Source organism: Antedon bifida, chromosome 7, assembly GCF_963402885.1.
Source record: "Antedon bifida chromosome 7, ecAntBifi1.1, whole genome shotgun sequence".
In the NCBI taxonomy this organism is placed as follows: Eukaryota; Metazoa; Echinodermata; class Crinoidea; order Comatulida; family Antedonidae; genus Antedon; species Antedon bifida.
The window spans coordinates 455,873-479,985 of NC_136232.1; the positions used below are offsets into that span (position 1 = coordinate 455,873).

The 24,113-nt window shown below is 34.6% G+C and overlaps 2 protein-coding genes across 3 annotated transcripts in view; both read left to right on the plus strand.

Annotated features, from left to right (window-relative positions):
• LOC144848673 (phosphatidylinositol 4-phosphate 3-kinase C2 domain-containing subunit beta-like) overlaps positions 1 to 11,392 on the plus strand; it is a 30,120-nt gene extending 18,728 nt beyond the window's left edge. The window contains exons 19-32 of the mRNA XM_078705509.1: positions 357 to 458; positions 649 to 741; positions 1,107 to 1,236; positions 1,975 to 2,111; positions 2,901 to 3,070; positions 3,498 to 3,654; positions 3,814 to 3,923; positions 5,169 to 5,367; positions 6,342 to 6,584; positions 6,779 to 6,860; positions 7,056 to 7,171; positions 7,659 to 7,784; positions 8,635 to 8,810; positions 9,075 to 11,392. Of these exons, the coding sequence (XP_078561635.1) occupies positions 357 to 458; positions 649 to 741; positions 1,107 to 1,236; positions 1,975 to 2,111; positions 2,901 to 3,070; positions 3,498 to 3,654; positions 3,814 to 3,923; positions 5,169 to 5,367; positions 6,342 to 6,584; positions 6,779 to 6,860; positions 7,056 to 7,171; positions 7,659 to 7,784; positions 8,635 to 8,810; positions 9,075 to 9,126 (1,893 nt within the window). The 3' untranslated portion in view covers positions 9,127 to 11,392. The remainder of the gene's footprint in view (positions 1 to 356; positions 459 to 648; positions 742 to 1,106; positions 1,237 to 1,974; positions 2,112 to 2,900; positions 3,071 to 3,497; positions 3,655 to 3,813; positions 3,924 to 5,168; positions 5,368 to 6,341; positions 6,585 to 6,778; positions 6,861 to 7,055; positions 7,172 to 7,658; positions 7,785 to 8,634; positions 8,811 to 9,074) is intronic.
• Positions 11,393 to 12,425: 1,033 nt separating this feature from the next.
• LOC144847881 (uncharacterized) lies at positions 12,426 to 22,898 on the plus strand. 2 transcript variants are annotated; one of them, XM_078704441.1, is made up of 14 exons: positions 12,426 to 12,634; positions 15,763 to 15,829; positions 16,068 to 16,101; positions 16,684 to 16,994; positions 17,228 to 17,264; positions 17,644 to 17,751; positions 18,145 to 18,333; positions 19,202 to 19,417; positions 20,235 to 20,278; positions 20,557 to 20,601; positions 20,916 to 20,949; positions 21,465 to 21,581; positions 21,834 to 22,179; positions 22,272 to 22,898. In XM_078704441.1, exons 2-13 carry the CDS (start codon positions 15,768 to 15,770, stop codon positions 21,867 to 21,869), a joined length of 1,233 nt encoding a protein of 410 aa, XP_078560567.1. In that variant the 5' UTR covers positions 12,426 to 12,634; positions 15,763 to 15,767; the 3' UTR covers positions 21,870 to 22,179; positions 22,272 to 22,898. The 2 variants fall into 2 exon arrangements, with proteins under 2 accessions (XP_078560567.1, XP_078560569.1); XM_078704443.1 differs by having other exon boundaries at positions 12,427 to 12,634; positions 16,687 to 16,994; positions 22,272 to 22,897.
• The last annotated feature ends 1,215 nt before the right edge of the window (positions 22,899 to 24,113 follow it).

Consider the following 24,113-nt stretch of genomic DNA (forward strand, 5'->3'; position numbering starts at 1 on the left):
TGTAATTTTTTTTTCAGCTGTAAAGGAAAATGGGATAATATGAAAATTGAAAGCATAAACTCCATTAGATCAAAGGCTTTATGTTTTGTTGCGACACGATCAGTTCCACACCCATAAACAAAAACAGGAAAATAATGTACTTGGTACTGTAACCGCTACTAGTATGAATTTGTCGCAGCCAATACTAAGATCAAAAGACTGTCTAGGCAAGGCGAGCTCAGCATCCTGTTAGATTGCCTTGGGCAGACTGATAGACCAGTTTGATGGAACAAAAACAACATTTTGTTCCTTCAATGAGATGGAGGGTTAACAATGTCTTGCATAATGCTAATGTCAATTATTTTATTCATTTAAAGAGTGTATTACAAGCATCGTTAGCGGACCTTTCCAAGCAAATGGTTAAGGAGCTTCGTTTACCAACCTCACCAAGTTTAGACGTTAATGGTATCAACATTAAGGTAAACTTATCTTCCCGTTCTAGGGACAATATATTTATATATTTTATATTTATGTGGAGCTTTATCCTATGAAATAAGCTAAATTGTAATTCCTGTATTTATTCGAATAAACACCCCAAGGCGTTAATTGTACAGGAGGGTTTTATTCGAATAAATATGGTAGATTAAAACTAGTTTTTAATTTTTCTAGGCTTGTTCATATTACCCATCATTCACAGTGCCATTGAAGCTATCATTTTACAATATGGATCTTCTGGGAGGTGATATCATTACTATATTCAAGGTAAGATCTATTTTATTATTTTTTTGTAAAAACGATAATGTCGTTATGAAGAGGATGGTTGGTGTCTTCCAATATAGCATGGAACACATCGACAAGCCGTTTGCTGTAGAAAGAGTCAAGCGTTTGCAAAGACGAACCAATTACTTTCCCCACTCTTCCACTGGCAAGAACAAAACATGTAACATAAAGCAGATTAAAAATACAAATTCACACAATAATGTTAAAACATTATTAGCAATTGTCTTTAAAATATTTTTTGAGTTGTTTTTATTTAGAACTGAATACACCATACTTTATATATAATGAATCTTGGGTAAAGTAACACACACATAAAGTTACATCTTAATCTATTGTTCAATGCATAGGCTGGTGAAGACATGAGACAAGATATGTTGATAATGCAGATGATCCGAATCATGAATAAGCTGTGGCTGTCAGAGGGATTAGACATGAGGATTATTACATTTACATGTTTAGCAACGGGAAAAAATCAAGGTACTTTTATGCAAGGAATTTATAAATAAATTGACTAGAGAGTTGAATCCAATTTTAGAGCAGTACGAGGAACCAAAGAACATGGCAGCAGTAATCAGTCATTTGATTCGCTAATCAAGCCCCCTACGTAATCATGCACTACTAGACCTGTGATAACTTATTATTTATGATTCTTGTCTGCCAAAATGCATTTACCAAAAATGTTTTAATTTATTGCGATTAAGAATTAGTTCTATGAAAACGTCACTTTGCAAACAAAAGTTCATTTTGAAAGTTTGCTAGTGTATACTAGGTTTATAGTATACAAATATTGAATGTTTCATCTAGAGAAGGTATTTACCTCTTTAGCCTACTGACCGCATATTTGATTTATTTTTTGTTGTTTTTTGAGTCTGTGTCATGTAGTTTAGTAATTTTATTGTCACTCAATTGCAACCAGAGATCTCCATTGTTGTTAGGGTGGTCCGTTCTCCTAGTTCCACCGACAAATAGTAATCCACTACGCTCTCGCTGGGGCATGCGGAAGGAATTGTTGTTATGCTGCTGTCTGGTCTTCCTCTGATAAAAATAGGAATACACTGCGCTATGTAGAGCTTTTGATAGGGCACGTGTGACCCACAATCGTCCAATCAAATGACCGGAATCTATTTAGGTATTATATTTATAATAATTGTACAAATGCTATTAATCAAGGAGTAGGTATAGATTGTTTTTGTATAAATTTTTCATATTATACAGGTATGATTGAGGTTATCCAAGATGCAGAAACGTTAAGAAAGATCCAGGTAGAACATGGAGTAACTGGTTCATTCAAGGACAAACCACTGACTGAATGGCTTCAGAAACACAATCCAACAGAGCTGGAATTTACTAAGGTACTATAATATAAATATTGCCAGCTTAGAGGTGAAATATAAGATTTGACATCCCCGAGGGAATGATATTTTGCTCTCGAGGAATATATTTTTCCGAAGCGTATAGCACTGAGGGAAATATATTCTTGAGAGCGCAGCGTGTACCAGGTTACCAGGTCAATCACAATCAATCAACAGTCTTTCATCACATCTATAGAGGACGAATAACAAATGAGGGCGCTATGTATGCATAGTTTAAATATTTTAGTTGATTAATTTCCTTCAAGCCAGTTGCGTGGCGCAGCGGGTAAAACGTTGTCTCGTGATGATATGGACTAATCTTCACTAGTTCAAGTCTCAGTAGATGACTTTCCATTATTTATCGCCATTACACAGTCAATATCATCGTACTCGAGAATTTACTGGATTTTATATGTTAAATGACAGGGACACGATAATCGCGCTAAAAATTACATCAATTTCATTGTACTCGAGGAAATATAAAACATAACAAAAACAGAATAAGTCTATCCAGTGGTTTCAGTTTCAGTTTATTTCAAATGGGTGTGTATAAGTGGAGATTTGTTTATGTCTTGTTTAGTTTAATATCATGTTATACTGTATGATGATTGTATTTAGACAATCAGATACCTTTACACATCTTTCCTTACATACTACTGTTTCCATATTCTTAGCTACTGTATCTATCTTATCCTTTGTTATTCTACAGTTTTTGATGCAGATCATAATATTACATTATGAATTGTGAATGTGATTTTGTTTGTCTAACTTTTTCATTTCTGTTTAAAGGCTGTTGAAAATTTTACTTTTTCCTGTGCTGGTTACTGCGTAGCTACATATGTGCTAGGAGTTGGTGATCGTCATAACGACAACATCATGGTCACAAAGACTGGTCACATGTTTCATATCGATTTTGGCAAGTTTCTTGGCAATGCACAAATGTTTGGAAATATCAAACGGTTAGTTGAAATAATAAATATTGTAATTATTAAAATTTTATTATTATTTGGTTTTTTTTCTCTTCTTTCTTTTTGTTTGTTTCTGTCTTTGATGTAATTGAAAATGAAGATCCCTACCATCTTTGACTTTTTAACTTAATTTTAATCATCTCTTCCAGCTAGCTGAAAAGTATGTTTTTTATAAACATAACAGGTTTCCAAACTTTCCGAATAGGTGACGTGACAGTGAATTTACAGTGCGCATGTGGATACAAGAAAACTTCCACAGACCGTTGAATGTGCAGCACAATTGGTGTTGCCTGGGGGGAGGCAACATGGGACCGTTTCTAACTGCCTGCCTGTTTCGAAAGCTCCCTATTATCTCTTGACACAGAACTAAAATGAATTTCAATGAAAAACAATGAATTAAAAAACTTTTTTTTTTCAGAGATCGTGTACCTTTTGTGCTATCATCTGACATGGCATATGTGATCAATGGGGGCGACAAACAGAGTAGTAAATTTCAAGACTTTGTCGATGTTTGTTGCGCTGCTTTCAATCTAGTTCGTAAACATGCAAACCTATTTTTCAATCTCTTTGGTTTGGTAAGTTTTTTTTTTCTGTTGGAAACAGTTTTATTATTACTATAGTATATGTAATAAAAAGAAGGTTTACTACAGTAAAATCCCTCTTTGGGGTATCCGATTAAGGAGTAAACTTAAACTTATAAACTTATCATAAACTTTCTAAATATTTCCTATCAGATGCTAAATTCTGGTATAGCTCAATTATGCCGAGTAGAGGATCTTCAGTATGTACACAATGCATTGAAGCCTGAAGCTAGTGATGCAGAAGCTACTGGCATGTTCACAAGGTATCCCTTTTTTCATTCATCACATCTTTTTTTTTCTCACTATCAACACTGTCAACCGTGTATGTAATTTACTATCTATCAGCTTGGTTGACTAGTTCCTGTGCCAATAGACAACAACATATGCACATTGGACCATTCTCCTAGTTCTCTGTGCCAATAAAATAAAGGCACATGCTGGACCATGCTTCTAGTTATCTGTGTGCCAATATACAACAACATAAAGGCACATATTGGACCATGCTCCTAGTTCTCTGTGCCAATAAAATAAAGGCACATGCTGGACCATGCTTCTAGTTATCTGTGTGCCAATATACAACAACATAAAGGCACATATTGGACCATGATCCTAGTTCTCTGTGTGCCAATATACAACAAAATGAAGGCATTAATTAGACCATGCTTCTAGTTCTCTGTGCCAATAGACAAAATAAAGGCACATATTGGAGACATGCTCCTAGTTCTCTGTGCCAATAGACAAAATAAAGGCACATGTTGGAGCATGCTTCTAGTTCTCTGTGCCAATACACAAAATAAATGCACATATTGGACCATGCTCCTAGTTCTCTGTGCCAATAGACAAAATAAAGGCACATATTGGACCATGCTCCTAGTTCTCTGTGCCAATAGACAAAATAAAGGCACATATTGGACCATGCTTCTAGTTCTCTGTGCCAATAGACAAAATAAAGGCACATATTGGACCATGATCCTAGTTCTTGTGCCAATAGACAAAATAAAGGCACATATTGGAGACATGCTTCTAGTTCTCTGTGCGAATACACAAAATAAAGGCACATGTTGGAGCATGCTTCTAGTTCTCTGTTCCACACTAACCATTGACTTTGACATGATCAATAGATACTAATTTGCGTACATTATTCATCATTTGTTCTTTATTTCCACATACACCACATATATACATACATGTACAGTACCGACTACATATCATGTACCATAATTGTGGCACATGTAAAATGTGTGTAATTGCCGCATGCCTGTATTTGCTGTGTGCACCATGACGTCACCACCTTCACTAGAGGATGCAGAGCACAGATCTTTCTAATATGCACTCTAAAAAATAAATAAAAAACAAATTTAAAAATATTATATATAATTAAGTAAAAATATAAAGCAGTATACATAGTTTAGTTTCAATTTATTTATGCATATGAATAGTAATGTAGAAGTAGAGTAAACATATGTCAAAGTGATATTTACTAACCATATTATGTCGATATGTTTCAGATTAATTGAGGCCAGTTTAGGATCAAAAGCAACGCAATTCAATTTCTTTGTACATAACCTTGCTCAGTTAAGGTTCTCATCAGTCAGTCCAGATGAACTGTCGTTTGCGCCAAAGAAGTACAGCTTGGCTACCGATGGCCGTATTAGCAATGCTTCAATTTTCGGTATTCAAAAACGTTATGACTCCGAAAAGTATTATGTAAGTAATTTGTAAGGATTTTTGTTTAAAAAATTCTGATATCATCGAATGAGCCCCAGGAATGATGAGAGAACCATCACTTGTATAGCTACAAGACTTAATATGATGCCTAGGTTAACAGTGCTTTGCTCTAAAAAAAAAAAGAGCTGAATCCAAATATTGGTAATTAGTAGCAATAACTTTCTGTTAATTTTAATATTAATGAGAACTAGTTAAGTTAACCATATTATTTTTTATACAAATACTGACAAAAATACAGGATATATGCTTTATAGTTAAAACCAATTCATTTTCAAGTTTCGTGTTTTTTAGTGCGAAATGATTGATTGATTGATTGATTGAAATATATATTTATACTGGGTAACCTCTTCAGTCAAAGACTGGTCTCCCAGAGGGCCCAGTTGGTGATCAGTGGCTGTGATGTACTAATACACTGGGGTAACCCCCCTACTCATCTCGAAAGACTAGGTTCTTTAAAGTGCACACAAGCTAGTTGTGTTCACTGGACCTACGGTTTATAGTCCTTATCCGAGAAGACTCGTTCTACCACCAGAACCATGGAGTGAGTGAGCCTCGAACACATGCCGATGTTATGGCTACGTATGATACTGTAAAATGTATTTATGAATTTGCTCTTCCTTCATCCAATCTACATGGTAGATGGATGAAGCTATTGTTTTAACCACGTGACTATGTGGCATAGGTGTTTTTTATATATATTTATATACCACTGATACCCACAACTGATACCCACAGCATTGTCATTTGTTCAGTAATGTGCCTTTGGATTTATATATATAAATATATATTTTTGTTTCCTTTATATTTATAATAATGTAGACACTAATTTGTTCTTGAGCTATGGAGAATTACTTTTTTTCCAAAATAAAAAATGAATGAATATCCACCATCCAAACAAACTGTTATAATTCAAGAAAACCAAGAAAATTCACTATTGCATACTGTTTATTCAGGTTTACATAACGCGAGTTCAACGTGAACGCTCAACCGTTCCAACCTTCATCTTCCGACGCTTCAGCGAGTTCCATGAATTAGAGCAGAAATTAGCAATGCTACATCCAGACTGCAATCTACCACCTCTGTCCTCCCGTGTGCTGTTTGGTCGAACACATGTTAAGCAGGTTGCAGAGAGGCGCAAGGTTGAGATAGAACAGTTTCTCTCTCACCTGTTTAGAGCGCCACCAGCAATATCTGAGGTACTATAGAAAAGGTTACTTTATTTATTTGACTTCTCACTAAAATGTGTTATTTTTTCTTTCATATGTAAATGTTATGTGTGTGTTCAGAGGAACAATAAACTGCTTTTAGTTGAAGGCACACACCTAATACAATGGTTTTCAATTTTTTGATAAACATGATTCTTATTATTTCTTGCCATCTTTTTTTACAGTCTGATTTGGTGTATACGTTCTTCCATCCTTTGATTCGAGATGAGAAAGATGCAAACAAGGCATCATCGGCAAAACTCAAAGGTAAGTCAGTAGCATAAGTATAATAGCATAGTAGCATAATATAAGAGACGGTGTAATTTTTAGTCAATCCATGCAAAATATACAGTATGTTCAATTTGTTTGGCAAACAAAAAAATGGGTTAGTCAGTGCTATGCAGCAGAAACAGCCATTTGCATTTGAATTTAAGATTGATAACACAAACAACCCTTTTTCAGGTGATGCTGAAAATGACAAACATGTAGTGGCAGGTCAGGTCGGAGGTCAAGTCAAATTGTCTGTTCATTATAACAACAGTGCCCTCTTTATAATGATCATGCATGCTAAAGATTTAGTAAGTACCATACATTGTAGTAATTCATTGAAAAACTATTTTTTTAAATGAAGATGGTTTTTATAATTATTTTTATATTAAATATCATGTGTCTTTTATTGTTGTTAACCTTTATAACGTCAGAGTAAACTTTTTTAGCATTACCATTCATTATCAATATCATCATTGCCAATATCGCAGATCAATATCTCATTAATTAGCACATTACTACATTGACATCTGTATCATTGCAATGTCGTCATCTTTAATATCACATTAGTTTAACACCATGTACACCAACATACTCAACATAATTTCATCACCATAAATATCGCATTAACTAGCACACTGTTTACCAGCATTGACAACCACACCTCATGTTTATTATTAATACATTAACATTTATGCAGATATGAAAAAAAGGGTTTAAGTCAACATCATCGTTTTCTTGAAAATCATCAGCCAATAATTTGAATATCAATATATCCTCTTTTTTTAAAAATTCCAGCTTACTCCTGATGGCACCGAGCCAGACCCTTATGTAAAAACATACCTGCTGCCTGATGACCAAAAGCTAACAAAAAGAAAGACCAAAATTATAAAGAAGTCTTTCAACCCTACTTTTAATGAAATGGTAAGATAACACATGGTAATCATGTAAGCAGTAAAGATAAGAAAATATCCACTCCACAATTACCTGAAATATGATGACAAGAGTTCATACTGTACCTCTGCCTACACTCAGTATAATTTTCTTATATAAAAATTGTCCCAACCCCCTCCCCACAACCCACCCCATACTATGTAACAAGTGAATGTGAGTTTAGTTTCAATAGTTGAAAACCTGATTTAAATCCTGTTGAGGATATTCTTATAAAATCTTATTTTTTAAAATAGTTTATTGTGGATTTTTACCTTTGACTCTTCCCCTTAAAACTTATACTACCACTACAGTAGATGATGGATCATTGTAGCCAAATCTGGCAAGATTCGGATAAAAAGTGTGGCCTGTAGGCGGTTGTGGATTTTGACCCTCTCTCTTCAAAATTGAACTCCGTCGAGATTTTTGCTCATAGAATTTGTAATAATTAATAATAAGAATTTTTAATAGGTAATATCATCTTTTTTTGTGCAATTTTTATAGTAATTTTAAGTTTAAATGAATTGTACAGTAATTATTACTGTATCATTAATTAATTAATTAATTTTTTCTTTGTTAAACTTTGTTTTATGTGAATTATCATTTTCCTATGTAAGCTTTTTATTTCAAATAGTTATATTTTGAGTCTTTTTATATCGATTAAATAAATAAAAAATAAATAAATAGATCTTTGTGGCTAAAAACTGTGGCCTCTATGCAGTTCACAAAAAAAAAAAAACATACACGTTGAAAACATAACCTTTTAGGCGGAAGTAACAATGTATAAAAATGGACTATCTGTGAGGTTTGAAATCTAAAAATTAGTAAAATGTTTGTTTTTCAGCTTGTGATGAACATGCCATGGGATGAGGTATTAAAAAGAACTCTGCATTTAACTGTTTGGAATAGTGATTACTTAAAAGAAAATACGTTCATGGGAGGTGTTGACATTCCTCTGGAATCACTCGACCTCTCACAAGAGATTGTCAAGTGGTATAGTCTAAGCAATGTCACACGAAGGTGAGGCAAGCCCAGCCTGAATTATTTAGGATTGAGGCCAGCTTTGCTTGTTTCTAATTTTTGCCATGATTAACAGCAGAGAAATAACAAAATCCTGGAAGCATGAATTGAAACTGAAACATGCTTTTAGATGAGAAACCATTAACCTGATGCATTGTAGATAAGATGACACTAGCCTGGTTATGTGTTGAACATATGACAACACTAACCTAATACGGTATGTGTTGAATATGTGAACACTAGGCTTGTAAACCAGCTTTGTAGATTGGACACCACCAGCCTGGTAACAAGCATTGTTGATGAGGCACTAGCATAATACAGGCAGTTTAGATGAGACAACACTAGTCTGGTGTGTTAAACATACAACAACACTAGCCTCGTAACAAGCATTGTAAATAGGGCAACACTATCAATATTTTGAACATGCAACAACACTAACCTTGTTACAAGTTGATGAGACAATACTAGTGTGATATAACAGACATTGTAGATGAGACAACACTAGCCTGGCAATATGTGTTGAACATGCAACAACACTAGCCTGGTAACAAGCATTGTAAATGAGGCAACACTATCAATATGTTGAACATGCAGCAACACTAACCTGATAACAAGCATTGTAGATGAGACAACACTAGCCTAATATTAACAGACTTTGCAGATGAGACAACACTAGCCTGGTAATGTGTGTTGAACATGCAGCAACACTAAACTGATAACAAGCATTGTTGATATGACAACACTAGCCCGGCAATATGTGTTGAACATGCAACAACACTAGCCTGGTAACAAGCATTATAGATGAGGCAATTTGTTGAACATGCAGCAACACTAACCTGATAGTTGCATACATTGTGAATGATACAACACTAGCCTAGTAATAATGTGTTGAACATGCAGCAACACTAACCTGGTAATAATGTGTTGAACATGCAGCAACACTAACCTGATAACAAGCATTGTAGATGAGACAACACTAGTCTAATATTAACAGGCATTATAGATGACACAACACTAGCCTGGTAATGTGTGTTGAACATGCAACAACACTAGCCTGGTAATAGTGTGTTGAACATGCAGCAACACTACCTGATAACAAGCATTGTAGATGAGACAACACTAGCCTGATATTAACAGGCATCGTAGATGAGACAACACTAGCCTGGTAATGTGTGTTGAACATGAAACAACACTAACCTGGTAACAAGCATTGTAGATGAGACAACACTAGCCTGATATTAACAGGCATCGTAGATGAGACAACACTAGCCTGGTAATGTGTGTTGAACATGCAACAACACTAGCCTGGTAATAATGTGTTGAACATGCAGCAACACTAACCTGATAACAAGCATTGTAGATGAGACAACACTAGTCTGATATTAACAGGCATCGTAGATGAGACAACATTAGCCTGGTAATGTGTGTTGAACATGCAACAACACTAACCTTGGTAATAGTGTGTTGAACATGCAGCAACACTAACCTGATAACAAGCATTGTAGATGAGATAACACTAACCTGGTATTAACAGGCATCGTAGATAAGACATCACTGGTGATATATGTTGAACATGAAGCAACACTAACGTGATAACAAGCGGTATGGATGTGAAGACTACCCTTGTAAACATAGACCTCTATATGAGACAACAGTGGTAACATATATAGTAGAAACTTTAAACGACTCAATCATGTAAAATGTAATTGTATTTACTGTTTATTCTGAATTGATCCAGCTATTTGCTAATATAGAATTTGACTCTTTCATATGGATGTTGGACCACTGTGGAGATGTTGGTTTATTATACGAATGAATTATGAACATTTTAATTTGAAGACAATGTTTTATTCCCAGAATTTTATACCTTTCGTTTTAGTGATTTTTAATTCAAATAAATTTTAATGATATTGGAAATTTATGCCAACTTTATTATATACCGTAGTTTAACAATGTAGATATATATTTATATGTTTCATTTATATCAATGTATTTTAATTTGCAATATATTATAAATCACGCTAGTATGCTAGCTATTTTACGTATTTACGTAATGTAAACGGTTGTTACCTAAAGCTAGTAGGGTTAGTAGCCGAGTTATTGATTGTGGTGGCACAGTAGGCTGCTAATACAGTATTGATTATTCAATGTCACTATTTTGATTATTGAATGCCATTTTTTTTTATCATTTAGCATGGAAATCACGCAATACTTATTTTCTACATTTAATTCTCATTTCATACATACCCCGTAAACAAATATAGGCCTACACTGTGTCTTATATGATATTGTTTGTTCCAAATGTTTTACCGTTAATATGTTTTTAAAATAGTTGATTATAAATCAATTTTGCTGTGTTACTTTGCAATTTTACTGTATACAAACTTTATAAAGTTTTATAGAAGCTATATTATTATGATTTTTATTATGTAATTATTGTCAACGACACGTCAGTTGCCTTAGGATAATGTCAAAATAAAATTCGAAATCAAATATATTAATCTAACATAGTAGGGATTTAAATCAATTATTTTATTTCGTGTTTTAAGCAAATGAAATAAATAGTTTTTAATTGAAATCTATATGTTTCTAAATTTTCACTTTTTTGTTTATAATTGCAACAACCACCAAATATTGTATTATTTTCGTCTACTTCTGCTTTACACATTTAAAGAAAAATACATAATTCGTAATTTGGTCCGCGCATTACCATACAGTTGGAATATATCGGTCTACACATTGAACCACAGTGAACTTTATTTAAAAATTGTATTCATTTTCGCGGTAAATTACCAGTAGAGGTGAAAATGGTGGTGGTATAGCCACTACTGAAAATCGCCAACGTAAAACATGCTTAAAAAAAATAACAAATTTACACACATACTCAGTAGGCCTGATGCAATAACAAACACGTTTTGTTTGTAGGTAGGCCAGAGTAATCCATAATGTGAACATGCGTAGGCCTACGCATTTAGCGAGTTTGAGGCCTATAAATTCGACACAATACGGAATAAGTTTGCCTCTTGTAAAGAAAAATGTGATTGAATTGTTTCGATCATATCCGGTGATAGATTCCAATTAAGCCTAATTAACTAATTTAGTTTAAATGGAAATTCGATTTAAAATAGACTACTGTACACAGCTAACACGATGTACGTCAGTGCTGTCAAACAGATGCCCAAATAAGGCAATGTGAACGAAACGGTGAAACAGATTGGTAGCCGGAATTGTTAGTTTCTGAAGGGAAAAAATAAATAAAAAGCGGTATTCGATTTAGGCCTACGTTACGATAACCACAATAACGCTCGTGAGAGTAATTGAAGTATGTGGCAGGTAATGAGCTATCATTAATATTTATTTAGGAACTTTAGGTCTATACGTTAATACATGCATATTTAATAAAATACATTTCTTTTTTAGTATTCATATAAACAAGTTCGGAATCTCCACTGATCTGGTACCAGTTTACAATTCAAGTAAAATAGATATTCTATTTGCAAACAAAACTTCCAGTTTGTTTTCTATGCTGTTTGCTCAATAACAAACTGCTTTACAATGTGTCAATTTCATTCCTATCATATCAATGTGTTATACAGTATATATTATTATGTCGTTTTGATTATTCTTACACAGTGATATTTACCCGCAATAAATGGAATAGTCCAAACATTTGGCTTCCTCTTCTCTTGAGGTTGTGCTTGCAGACGACCCCTTGTCCTCTCCGATCGTGTTTACACTCCCATGCACTTTCTAAGGAAGTTTGTTTGCAGATTTCATTTTATTTGGACATCTAACAAGACAGAAAAGTTGTGGATAATTTTGAGGTTAGTACAGTAGCATAACACTATGAATTTTATATTTGTTTTTCTTGTAATATCTAATACAATATAAAACAAAGCAATAAAACCACTTTCGTGCAGTTGAGTCGGTAGTTGATTTACGACCAAAAGCAGTTCAAACAGTGTGTGGTGTATTTCTCAACTTAGGGTTTATAAGATTATCATTTCTAAAAACACAACGTATTTGTATGGCTTTTTCGTTAATTAAGTGTCGGTCGATCAGTTTGTCCTCTGTCATTGCATGTGGATTTTGTGTTTCCGTCCAATTTCATATCTCAAATGTTACGGTATTACATTCTCCGATACTCTATCTACTATTGTTGTTGCTTGCTATTAAAACCAATCGTGCTTATCGTTGAATATTCGACTAGTTAAAGGTTTTGTTTTCATTACAACTGCGAACTGTCAATGCAAAGCCATTAATTAAGTTACGGAGTCAGTTTACACTCATGGTCTCATAAAGAGTCTTGTTGTTGTATAGCACTTAGCACAAGAAACTTGAATGAAGGACGAGGCCTATTTTTATTTAATATAGGCCTAGTATTTCCTCCAAGCTTTTCACGGAATGAAGGAAGCCAATCTCAAGCTCTGTCGACACTATCACACTACAGTTTGTAGTTTGACACAAAAAAGTGTGATATGCCCAAATTTGATAGTGATATGACATATTATGTCCATATATGGGCACATCACATTTTTTGTCACATAAATTTTGATAGTGTAGACAGAGCTTAACTCGATTGATATAGGCCTAGGCCTAAATATCTACAGTAGCGTAATTACAGAAGTGCTGTTTAATGTTCGAAAATTCGAACAAAACATGAAACCATGGAGTAAAGATTAAAACATTTTTTTTTAACTCCAAAGTTTGAATTGTTTATGATTGAAAATTGCGAAATCGAAAAAAAGAAAGATATAAACGATACCGGTACCGTATTGCGCACTTTGCACTGTACGCGACTTGTATTATAGACTAACATACAATAATAATTCAGTTAGTATTTTTTTCAACAATTGGCTTTTTTGTTTGAATTGAATATTATTCAAAGTTTTTTTTAATATTAAAGAGACGGGATAATGGCAAACAGGCATACAGATGTGTGAAATATGTGATTAATGCATTTGCTGGACCCATTCATTATACAGTAATTACTCAACCATAAGTTTGAAGTGATGGAAGACGAACTCAGGGTCGCGTCCATGATGTACACTCGATTTGATGGTGGAATTAGGCCTATATTAGTTGAAACCATGGATACCATTGAAACATTTTACTAAACACGAAGTATTCATTTTTCAATTTGACTAGTACGCTAGTTTTCAAAACAAGTTAGATAAAAAAAATTCAGGATAAACAAAACTTTATTTTAAAAAGTATAGAAATAATAATATGCCTACAGTATACTGTTTTGAATACCCACTAAATATGCAATAATAGCCATGTTTGTGTGTCGCATCGGCCTAGTGAACCGGTAAACACGACTCCTTTATCTGTATTGGTGACTTAGCATGTTGGTCAATATTGTAAAATGTAGGAGCATTTTATAGTTCGAGTGAAACACTGTCAAAAATGTCATGTGACTAAATTGTAATGAATACAAGCTTTTACTACTTTACTACGATTGGCATATTTGGATTGGCCTCGAAAATCCATGATATCAACAACATTGCAGAGATTGGCACGTGTGAAATAACGACTTGGCAATTAAATTGATATACGTGTTTGACACAAAACTTCAAATATTAATATGAGTATTTAAGCAGGGATTTAATTTGCAAAAAATGTACATTATGGAACGCCAAAGGCCAATTGAATCATTTAAGAAATTACTTATCGGCCTACGTAAATCCACCTCCAATTTAAGACCGCTCTCAATTTGTTTTTCATGAAATAATCATTACTTGTACAGTATGGATACCAGTTTCATGTTTCAAAAGTTTTTCCAATTCACAAATTGCGCATTGAAACAAAAAAGAAGAACCGCTAAAAAGAATATATATGAGCATGTGCAAATATTCATTATGCCTATGTTTTGTTCTCACATTCTCCGAGCTTGGCAACTTCATTACTTCCGCAGGTGTTTTACCGATAGCTCGTCAAAAGTGTCAATTTTCGCTATTCCCATGATGGTCGGATCATATGTTCGTGTCTTCAGGAAATTGAAGTTCTCAAAAATATACCAAACACTTGAGATAATTACCTTTAAACGCATTTTAAAGGAGACCTTGCAAATTGAATACAGTACACAGTACCCTACAGTCTACCTTAGCTTTCCTATGTACTCATACTTGCCATTCAATAAACGTGTCTAAAAGTTTAAAAATTTAGTTTAAACTTTAAAAACATTTAGACATAGGCCTATTAAGCGTATTTCCTTATAAAAAATAACGTTAATTGTTTATGCATCACATAGGCCTACTCCTATTTTCTTTTAACAATGGCCTCGTTGAATTTCCCAAGTAGCAGAATAATAAGTTTAGTGTCATTCGGAGTTTAACGATATCAAATGTTGATTCGCTGTAGTTGAGAATTTCTTTGTGGTATTAACTATAATATGTCATTAGTAGGTTACACGAGTTTTCGTGTTTCGAGAATAACATCAATGAAATATTAATTTGTAAAGGGTGTGGTGTGGGAGAGGATGCTTAATATTTCCTTAGGCCTATTAGGTCACAGATTTTACAGTAACTGCGGTAGTCTATTTTTTCTATCTCATCCTTTTTTGTCTAAAACCATTGTTAAATCAGTAGGCAATAAAGGACAAGACACGAAAGCTAAACACTTGAATACTGTATACCAATTTGCATTTCTTGAGTACGTACGCTATGGAAATTATATTTTTGTTGTCCTTCCACCAGTTGCGGAATATACGGTAATTCGCCATGGCACGAATTTTTGTTTCGGCTAAATCAATATTCTTTACTATCTGAACGGATATTGTATTTCGACGTAGGTAGTAGCAAAGAGGTAAATATTTAGCCAGCCACTTTCACTTGAAAGACCAGGGAAGAGTTAAATTACTTAATTTAACTCTTCCCTGAAAAGACTCTCGTTCTTTACATTATACACGCATCGATCATAGTGTGATAATACTACTTTCATTTAACCAAAGGTAACATGGATCCCGAAGAAAGAATTAGACGTCGAGAAGAACGAAGACGGAGGCGAGAATCTGAAAAGTATGATCTTTATTAGGCGTAGGCCTATTTTATTACTATCAATTTTGTTTATTGACTGTTAATTAAATTCTATGTAAAGATTACATCTTCTTGTTTCAAGCTTCTATTTCTTAAAGGCAATATTGTATTCATTGTTTCGTGTCTCACCCAGAAGCGTCTAAATCTATGCTTCTAATTGTGAACTTTAGTATATTATTACTATCCTGTAAGCCTAATGCTTATTAATTATGCATTTCAGAAACTTGATGGAAAAAGAATTTTCTGAAACTAAAGTAAGTAAAGTACAACAATAAATTACAGGAAATATTTAAGATTGGATTAATAGTTTTAAAAAAGTATCTCGCAAGAGAATTTGGGAGGGAGACCGATCATGAAGAGTGAAGATGATAAATAAAGATTCAAATAGCATTTCCCTGAACAACATGCGACCTCACCGCTGTTGATTTAATATCAGAAATACAAAATATGGCAATATTATAACGAAAACGACTTGGGAGTGGTTGGTAATCCAGATTTGTGTTAAACTGCACGACTATGGTATTAAGCATTAGCATGTGTCGGTCGATTCTCGGGTTTATTAATATTAAATGAATATCACTTATCGGATGGTCTGTGATATAATAATATGGAACGCTAATCGTGCCTCTGAATAGCATGATTTTAAATATTTGAAATAATTGTCTAAAGCTCTGTCTAGACAATCAATTTTAACAAAATGTGGTATGCCCATATATGGACACGATGACGTCATATCACTACCATATTTGAGAACACCACACCTTTTTTGTCAAACTAGTTCGATAGTGTAGTGTAGTTTAATTCTCTCACGTCGTATATTAATATTCTTGTTGTAGCAGAAGCGATCAGAACTTTCAGAAGATTCATCGACTAATGTATATGAGAAAAAAACTATTATAAAAGAAAGTAGCACTGAACTGGAATCACAGCCGGTAATTGTGAACGATAACGAATCAAAATGGAATGGTGATGAGAATCACAATGATACAAAAGAAGAACACAATGAAGAACACAGTAAAGAACACAATGAAGACTACTCGTGTACAAATGGAAATGAATCGGATTCAAAAGCGTCAAGGATTTCAGAACAAATGGAACGAGAAATCGAAGTGGCACAATCGAAGACTGCAGTTTCTTTGCCAAACAAGTATGTTCAATTAATAATTAGACAGTTAAATAAAATACTGTTACTGTTTTAAAATAGTGAAAGTGAAATTGTAAAGCAAGGGTAATTAAGAAAAGATTTTATTTTTCTTTAAAAACAAAATTACAGTGCTTTGGCTTATGGCGCGTTTTCTCATTTCACATATGAACATTTACAGTGAATAAATCTTACTTACAATTTCCTATTATGACTACTTATCATTTTGTGTTTTTCAGGCCTGCAGCAGTGCCGGAGGCTTTGAACGTTTACAAGGTAATATAGACGTCATATCACTACCATATTTAGGCACATCACACATTTTGATTTGATAGTGTAGACAGAGCTTAATAATATAAAAGATTGTAATACATTGTACACATCAAATTCATACAAGTCAACACACTCATTATTTCTACACATACAACACACTTTCAAATTTCCAACTTATTGCGGAACACGACAGTTATCCACGCACGATTATTACAAACTGTACGTTGAGGAGGAACATTGATACTTGGTGCAGGGAATAATGGTTCTTTCTGCTGGTTGGTGCTAGGCTATAGATGCTTTTATCGCTTATCTGGTATTATCCACACTTCGCGATTATTTAGAATAACATATTTGTGATTTCTTGTTTTTGTACGTTTCAAAGGAAATGAAGAAAACTCAAGATGATGAATCGTTTAAAAACGCCATTGATCAACTGCGGATCGAACGAAATCAAATTGCTGAAGAATTAAAAGAACGGAAAAGAAGAAAGGTATTACACCGCTACTAATTTGTACCGTCGTTAACACCGAAGTTTACTTTAAATTGAAAACTTTATGGACATAATAACAACAATACTTCTTTGTTTTACAAAATATACAATAATCAGTATTTTATCTTCTTTTGATCTTTATGATCATAGTATGGCTGTAGTATCTAATACCTAATGAATAATCTGTAACTAGAGTATTCCAAGACTATAAAAATAGAATAGAAATGTCTTACTATTTTATACATTATTTTTGCAATTGCAATCTCAGTCTTGCATATCATTTTCTAAAGTTATCACTTTCAAAAAGATTCTTTCTTAGCTAGGATAATAACCGTAAATCCCCTCCCGTCCCACTGAATGATTTTAGGCTCATTGGCTGTTTGTTTTACACAGGCTGAGCGTGCTCGCCAGTGGGAGGAAGCAGATCGTGTTCAACAACAACATGCCGAAGAACGTCGCACGCGACAACAGGAAGAGGAGCAAAGATTGAAACAGGAATTTGAAAAGAAAAAGAAGGAGCGTGAATTGCGTATGAAAAAGATGGCGCATAACCCATATGCATACCTAGCACCTGTTGTAGTAGTAAGTGATTTGCAATTGAGAAGGGAGCTGGCATGGGCTCGTGATTTGTGTTGTGAGAGTAATCATGTGTTCGAAGTACAACAAATATATACTTCAATAATAATCTTACCTTTTGCAAAGTGCTGTACTGTACTTTCATTTAACCTGACGAATGCTTAGTGTTAATAGAAAGCTCCTTCTCTTCTTTCTACTTGATCAAAAAAGGCAGGGTTAGTTCCTATGTCTCTTTCAGTCTAGGACATACATTTCAATTCTATCCTATCTTTCAGACAGGCAAATAAAAAGAATTTGTTTTGGTAGATTTCTTTAGAATATAAATATTCACATTCTGAAACCATCAAATGGTCATCAAATTTGTTTTATAAACTGTTTTGCTGAGTAAATTGTTACATTTTAAAAATGGACAATGCCTCTTTAAAATAGTGAAAAGTAAATATACATCTTCATAGTTTAAATTTTCAACTCTCTATGGTTTAATCGAGTCGAGTGCCTGGGCGCGGGTTAAGGCATGGGCGCCGTAAACCATAGGTTCAAGACATTCCTCGATCACTGGTGGTGGAGCGGGTAGAACAAGTCTTCTCGGATAAGGACTTAACTGTGAACCCAGTTAGGAAACATCTTTTTACTTATTATTTTGGTAGGACGTAAATTCTGTTCCGGCGAGCTCTCATATGGGAGCTTCTAAGTGCTGGAGAACGGAGCAGTGTAAATGGTTCCTCTGCTTCTTCGTAACTTGTTGGTTATCTTAGGATATATAATGGATCTTTTTTGTGTGTAAAGCGCTTAGAAACATTGTACTAGGCGCTATATAAGACTACCATTATTATCATGATATTTGATTAACAGTTGACTGCTTTCTGTTTGATAGAACGGCAAGGCACCACCGAAGTTTAGCATGAAGTCTGAAGCACGCGAACGTGAAAAGAAAAAAGTTCTGGCAGAGAGAGTACCACCACTTGATATTAGACCAAACACAAACACAGAAGCACTTCGACAACTCGCAGAAGATCTGGTAGAGAAACTGAAAACAGCTTATGGAAGATTCTTTGATCTTGAATATCAGGGTGAACGTTCGAAGTACACTGTACGTATTGATACCGATATTAAGAAAGATAATTTATGCAGACTCTTTACTTGCCCAACATTTTTAAGAAGACGCTTCAACCAAAACATCAAGACATTCTCAACCCATACTTTTTAATTTTTTATTTCATTAACATACCAATATTGCTGATATTTTTTTTACAATTTTTATTATCAATTTTTCGCCATACAAACCTTTTAACAACATTTTATCTGCTGATCGTTACGATTTCTTTGAGCTCAATTTAATTGGTTATCCGCACAATTTTGTCCGCAGCGTATCTCTAATACTTGTCAACATAAGATTATAGGCCTATAACTTTGTCAGAAGATTGACCTCTAACTGTAGATGTGCAAGAAACTTCGTTATATGACTTTAGAGTCGATTTTATGAATTTCTGGTATTTAACATAGGTCGATAACCATAAAACAATTTAAATTGAAACTTCGCAAAGTGTAAATGTCATGCGCTAACTATCTATGGAAAAATGGCTTGTTTTACTGAAGGTTACGCGAAAAATCAATTTCTAATCAACTTTCTACGCGTTTCATGTCATTTTGAGCATGTCAAAAATTCGCAGTGCGCACGTAGCGTTAAAAACATATTTGTTCGCGTGATTTATGTTTTACCAGCCTTTTCTAGTAATTTTACCAACTTTTAAACAATTTCGACTTAAAATTACGTCATACGAGCACGTCGAATTGAACAATTTGCGCGCGTTTTTTATGAAAAAGTTCAAAAATGTTATACTATTTTCAAGTCGCCTTTTTGGTAAATTCATTTAATTTGTATGCATTTTTATTTATATTTAACCCAGATACACGAACTGAAAACACGAATCAAGGCAATGAATAAATACAGGTTAGATCTATGTTATGTATTTCATTTTTTATTTAATTAAATACTCGAATATCCGCCATGTCCAAAGTGCAGTATTTTACAAAATAGAAATTAGTTATTGAATGCTCTCTTCTCGTAGATTATTTACGTTAAGTTATTTCGAAAATGATAGAAAACTGTATAAGAAGGCAGAAACATTTTAAAAAACCCCTTAAAACACACTTTATCAATGAAAATGTCCTAAGATTTTACAATATAACTTTTCATACAGAATAACACGAAATTCATTTCACCTACAGCTATGAGAGACAGGTGAAGGCTTCTGCTGTCGGCTTGTCTGATATGTAAGTACAGTGTATTCAGTGCTAGGCCTACTATATTGGATCTTGTAATCATAATAATTTTGGAAATGTTGTATCAAATTCAAAAGCATAACAATTATGCTGGCAGAGAAGCACTTCAAATCCAGGTTTATATATAAGAATAATATTTTAATTATGCGTGGATTTGAAGTGCTTTTCTAACAACAAGAGGAGTATTAAGGCCATTGTGTTTTGCGTAAACGCAAAGTATCAATTCCGTTGTCCAAACTAATTTCCGGGAAACGAAAAGATTAATTGTCGACTGTTACTAAATCATGGCGTATTTTTATTTGTAGTGTGAAGCAATTGGAGCAAGCTCAGAGTACAAATGTAAGTTTCGTTTCCTTGTGTAAAAAAGAAGCAACATTTTCCAAGAAACCTTAGAATACGATTGAACTATAATGTAAATGATGGAATAACCTGCGACTTGCAGCCTACTTGGCTGAATTGCGCACAGGTGTGGACGACACATACCACAACTTTCTTCTCCCCTAAGGGTCCCTTCGTGTAGAGTGATGCCACCAAACGGCGCCCGTTCGTCTGTCCACAACGACAGATGCTGAATGGACCAGTACACCGGGGTAACACCCACCCCCTACTCCCCCTACTCTTCCGAAAGATGTACTGGGCTCTTTAAAGTGTACACGAGCCAGATGTGTACACTGGACATGTCCTTATCCGAGAAGACTTGTTCTACCACCAGAACAATGGCCGAGGAGGGATTTGAACCTGTGCCGATTGTATAGGTATGGTTTGCGGCGGCGCCCCTGCCTTAACCGCTCGGCCACTCGACTCGAAAACTATGTATTATCTGATCTGAATAATATTGCAACTAAATTATATAGGGACGACCAAAGTCTCGTCTTGAACGGGAGAAGCAAGCAGGGAGCATCCTAGGTAGCGGTGGCGTAAAGGCCCGTTTAAACATGTTTGGTGGAGGCTCGTTAAACCGATCCAATAGGGTAAGTTAAGTATGGTATGTTACTGTACAATATAATTTCATCCTCTCAAGATAGTAGAATATTGATATTTAGTGCAAAGACAATACATTAGTTTAGTCTGTTTTTATACCTTCTGCTGTGGTTTATATATTATTTGTTATTCAAACAGCTTCAAATGAAAAGTATTGATTGTTGAATTGTTTTGTAATTTACCTAAGGTAATTAGCAACATGTCTTATGATGATAATGAAACAGGTTATCTTTTTATTGCAGGAAACACAGAGCCACCAGGTTGATTTGACCAAGTAATTTGCCGCCATTCAAGCAATTTAAACAAGCTGTCACCAGCTTAGTCTACTGTAGGCACCACTAATCATATAATTATTGCTTGCAGTATGTCGCACACTAATGCTTGGTTCCAACATGGATTAAAGAATAGAAGGATATGCATCGACTTGAGATCAAGGGTTCCTTGACTCTCGCCGACAGACCGCGGACCGCCCACAATGTTACAGTTTAATTAACCGCATGGTAACAACGAAACGGTCGCGTGCCTAATATATTGTTTACTGCACATGTGCAACGACATTTAACCTTGTTGGCTACGCTTCTTTCGCGCGTTGGTTTCCGGTTCTTCATAGAAACTTTACTGCTACCACAAATCGTTTGCAGACACAACTGGTGATTGCTCATTTTCTATCTAGAAAATAGAAAATATTGTTGCAACTATGTATTCATACATATTTGAACAGTATAATCAGTGGCGTAACGACTATGTGCGCTCACTGGCTAAACCCAGGGGCTCTGAAGCTTGGGGCCCATGAGCAGTGCCCAGAGGAACAGGCATAAAATATGTCGAAAATGCTAAAAACGTCCCAGGCCTCGATCTTTGAAACTTGGAGGGCCACTTAGGTTTCATAAACAAGTGGCTTCAGGCCTCTGCCTCACGCCACTGAGTATAATTGTTATTGAAAACAGTTATTAAATTACATTGTATGTTATTGTTAAGACCCTAGTGTAGGCCTACTTCATCAATATACCAGATAAAAACAATACTATATTGTTATTGGCTTAGAATTGTAGATGCTATAATTGTAATTAGTATAAGTTTCTGCCGCGATTGATCTTCGCTAATGTTTTTATGACATTAAAGTAGCATTTTATGACCTGTAGTAGCCCTACATCTGAGACAATGTTTTCTCAGCCTACATGTAAAATTACAAAATCAGCAAGAATACTAGGCCTAGGCCTTCTAGGCTTACTAGTAAACCATATGATTTGCCGACATTGATACTGCTAATCTTAAGTGTAGTAGATACAACATTTAATCATGATCTATATACTCACCGTTGTCTTACTTCTTGTGTGAATAATAATAGGTACTTCGTTTGTTCGTGATTAAGTTTGCCCTGCGTGTACTTTTCAAAACGACCGCTAGGTAACGTATCGCAACTATACATAGCCAGCCAATCCCGGATCAGGGATCGCTGTTTTCATTCAATTAGGCCCGGTGATTGGATGTGATGTGGATGACATAACCACTAGCCAATCACTAGGCACTACAATTTAAATATAATCACATCGATAATTAAGGAGATTTATGAAGAAACCACTGCTTAGCCATATATTAAAAACACGATTGTTGTATGTGTGAACACCGGCCACGCTAATAACATACATGGTCAAATGCATAATTTAATATTCTATAGATTAACGCAATTTTTAATGACAGAAGATGGCAGGCAAATAATGATAATTCAAATATAAAAATTGCATATTTTATTAATATTACCAACAACTTAAAATTACCAGTCGTAAGAAAGTGAACTTTTCGTAGTCCGATTGTGATGAAACTAAAACAGAATTGTTTAGCAATATATTTTTGTTGTCAATTAATCATCGACGCAGACATGTCAATAGAACATTCAGACTGCGCATACGATTTCTACATGGTTACGTTTTGGTCTTAAAAAATGTAAAAGTTGATTCGCAGCGTTTTACAGAGGGCCGCGGTTAGAGACACGGAGTTCAATGAGCGTGTTTGTTTGATTGGCAGCAGTGCTTTAGTATAGGCAAGCGCGTTGTAAAATCGTTTGATGTCACCGTCGATGCATATCCTTCTATTCTTTAATCCATGGTTCCAACTAGGACGTAACGCAAGTGACGTAAGCGCAATTCAAACGAGTTGACCAATGACAAGCGACAGTTCGAATAATCCATTGCGATTGGTCAAATTGCTTGCGACGGTGCGTACGTCCTTGGGAACCAAGATTAATACTAGTTGCGTATAGATACGTTTCAATTGCACGAGTTGTGAAAACTTTCGCGACTGTTTTAAGCTCTTTATAGGCTTCTCATGTACTTTCATTCTCCACGCATTTGTACTGTCGATATACACTTTTTTTTATTACATCAATACGGCAGTTGATTATATTACTCCAAAGTAATAATACAATTACACAGTATTTATACACATTAGTGCAACTATTCTCTGTGTTTCCAATTTAATTAAACATTCCCATTAACTGTGACCAAATTTGATATAATTTAATA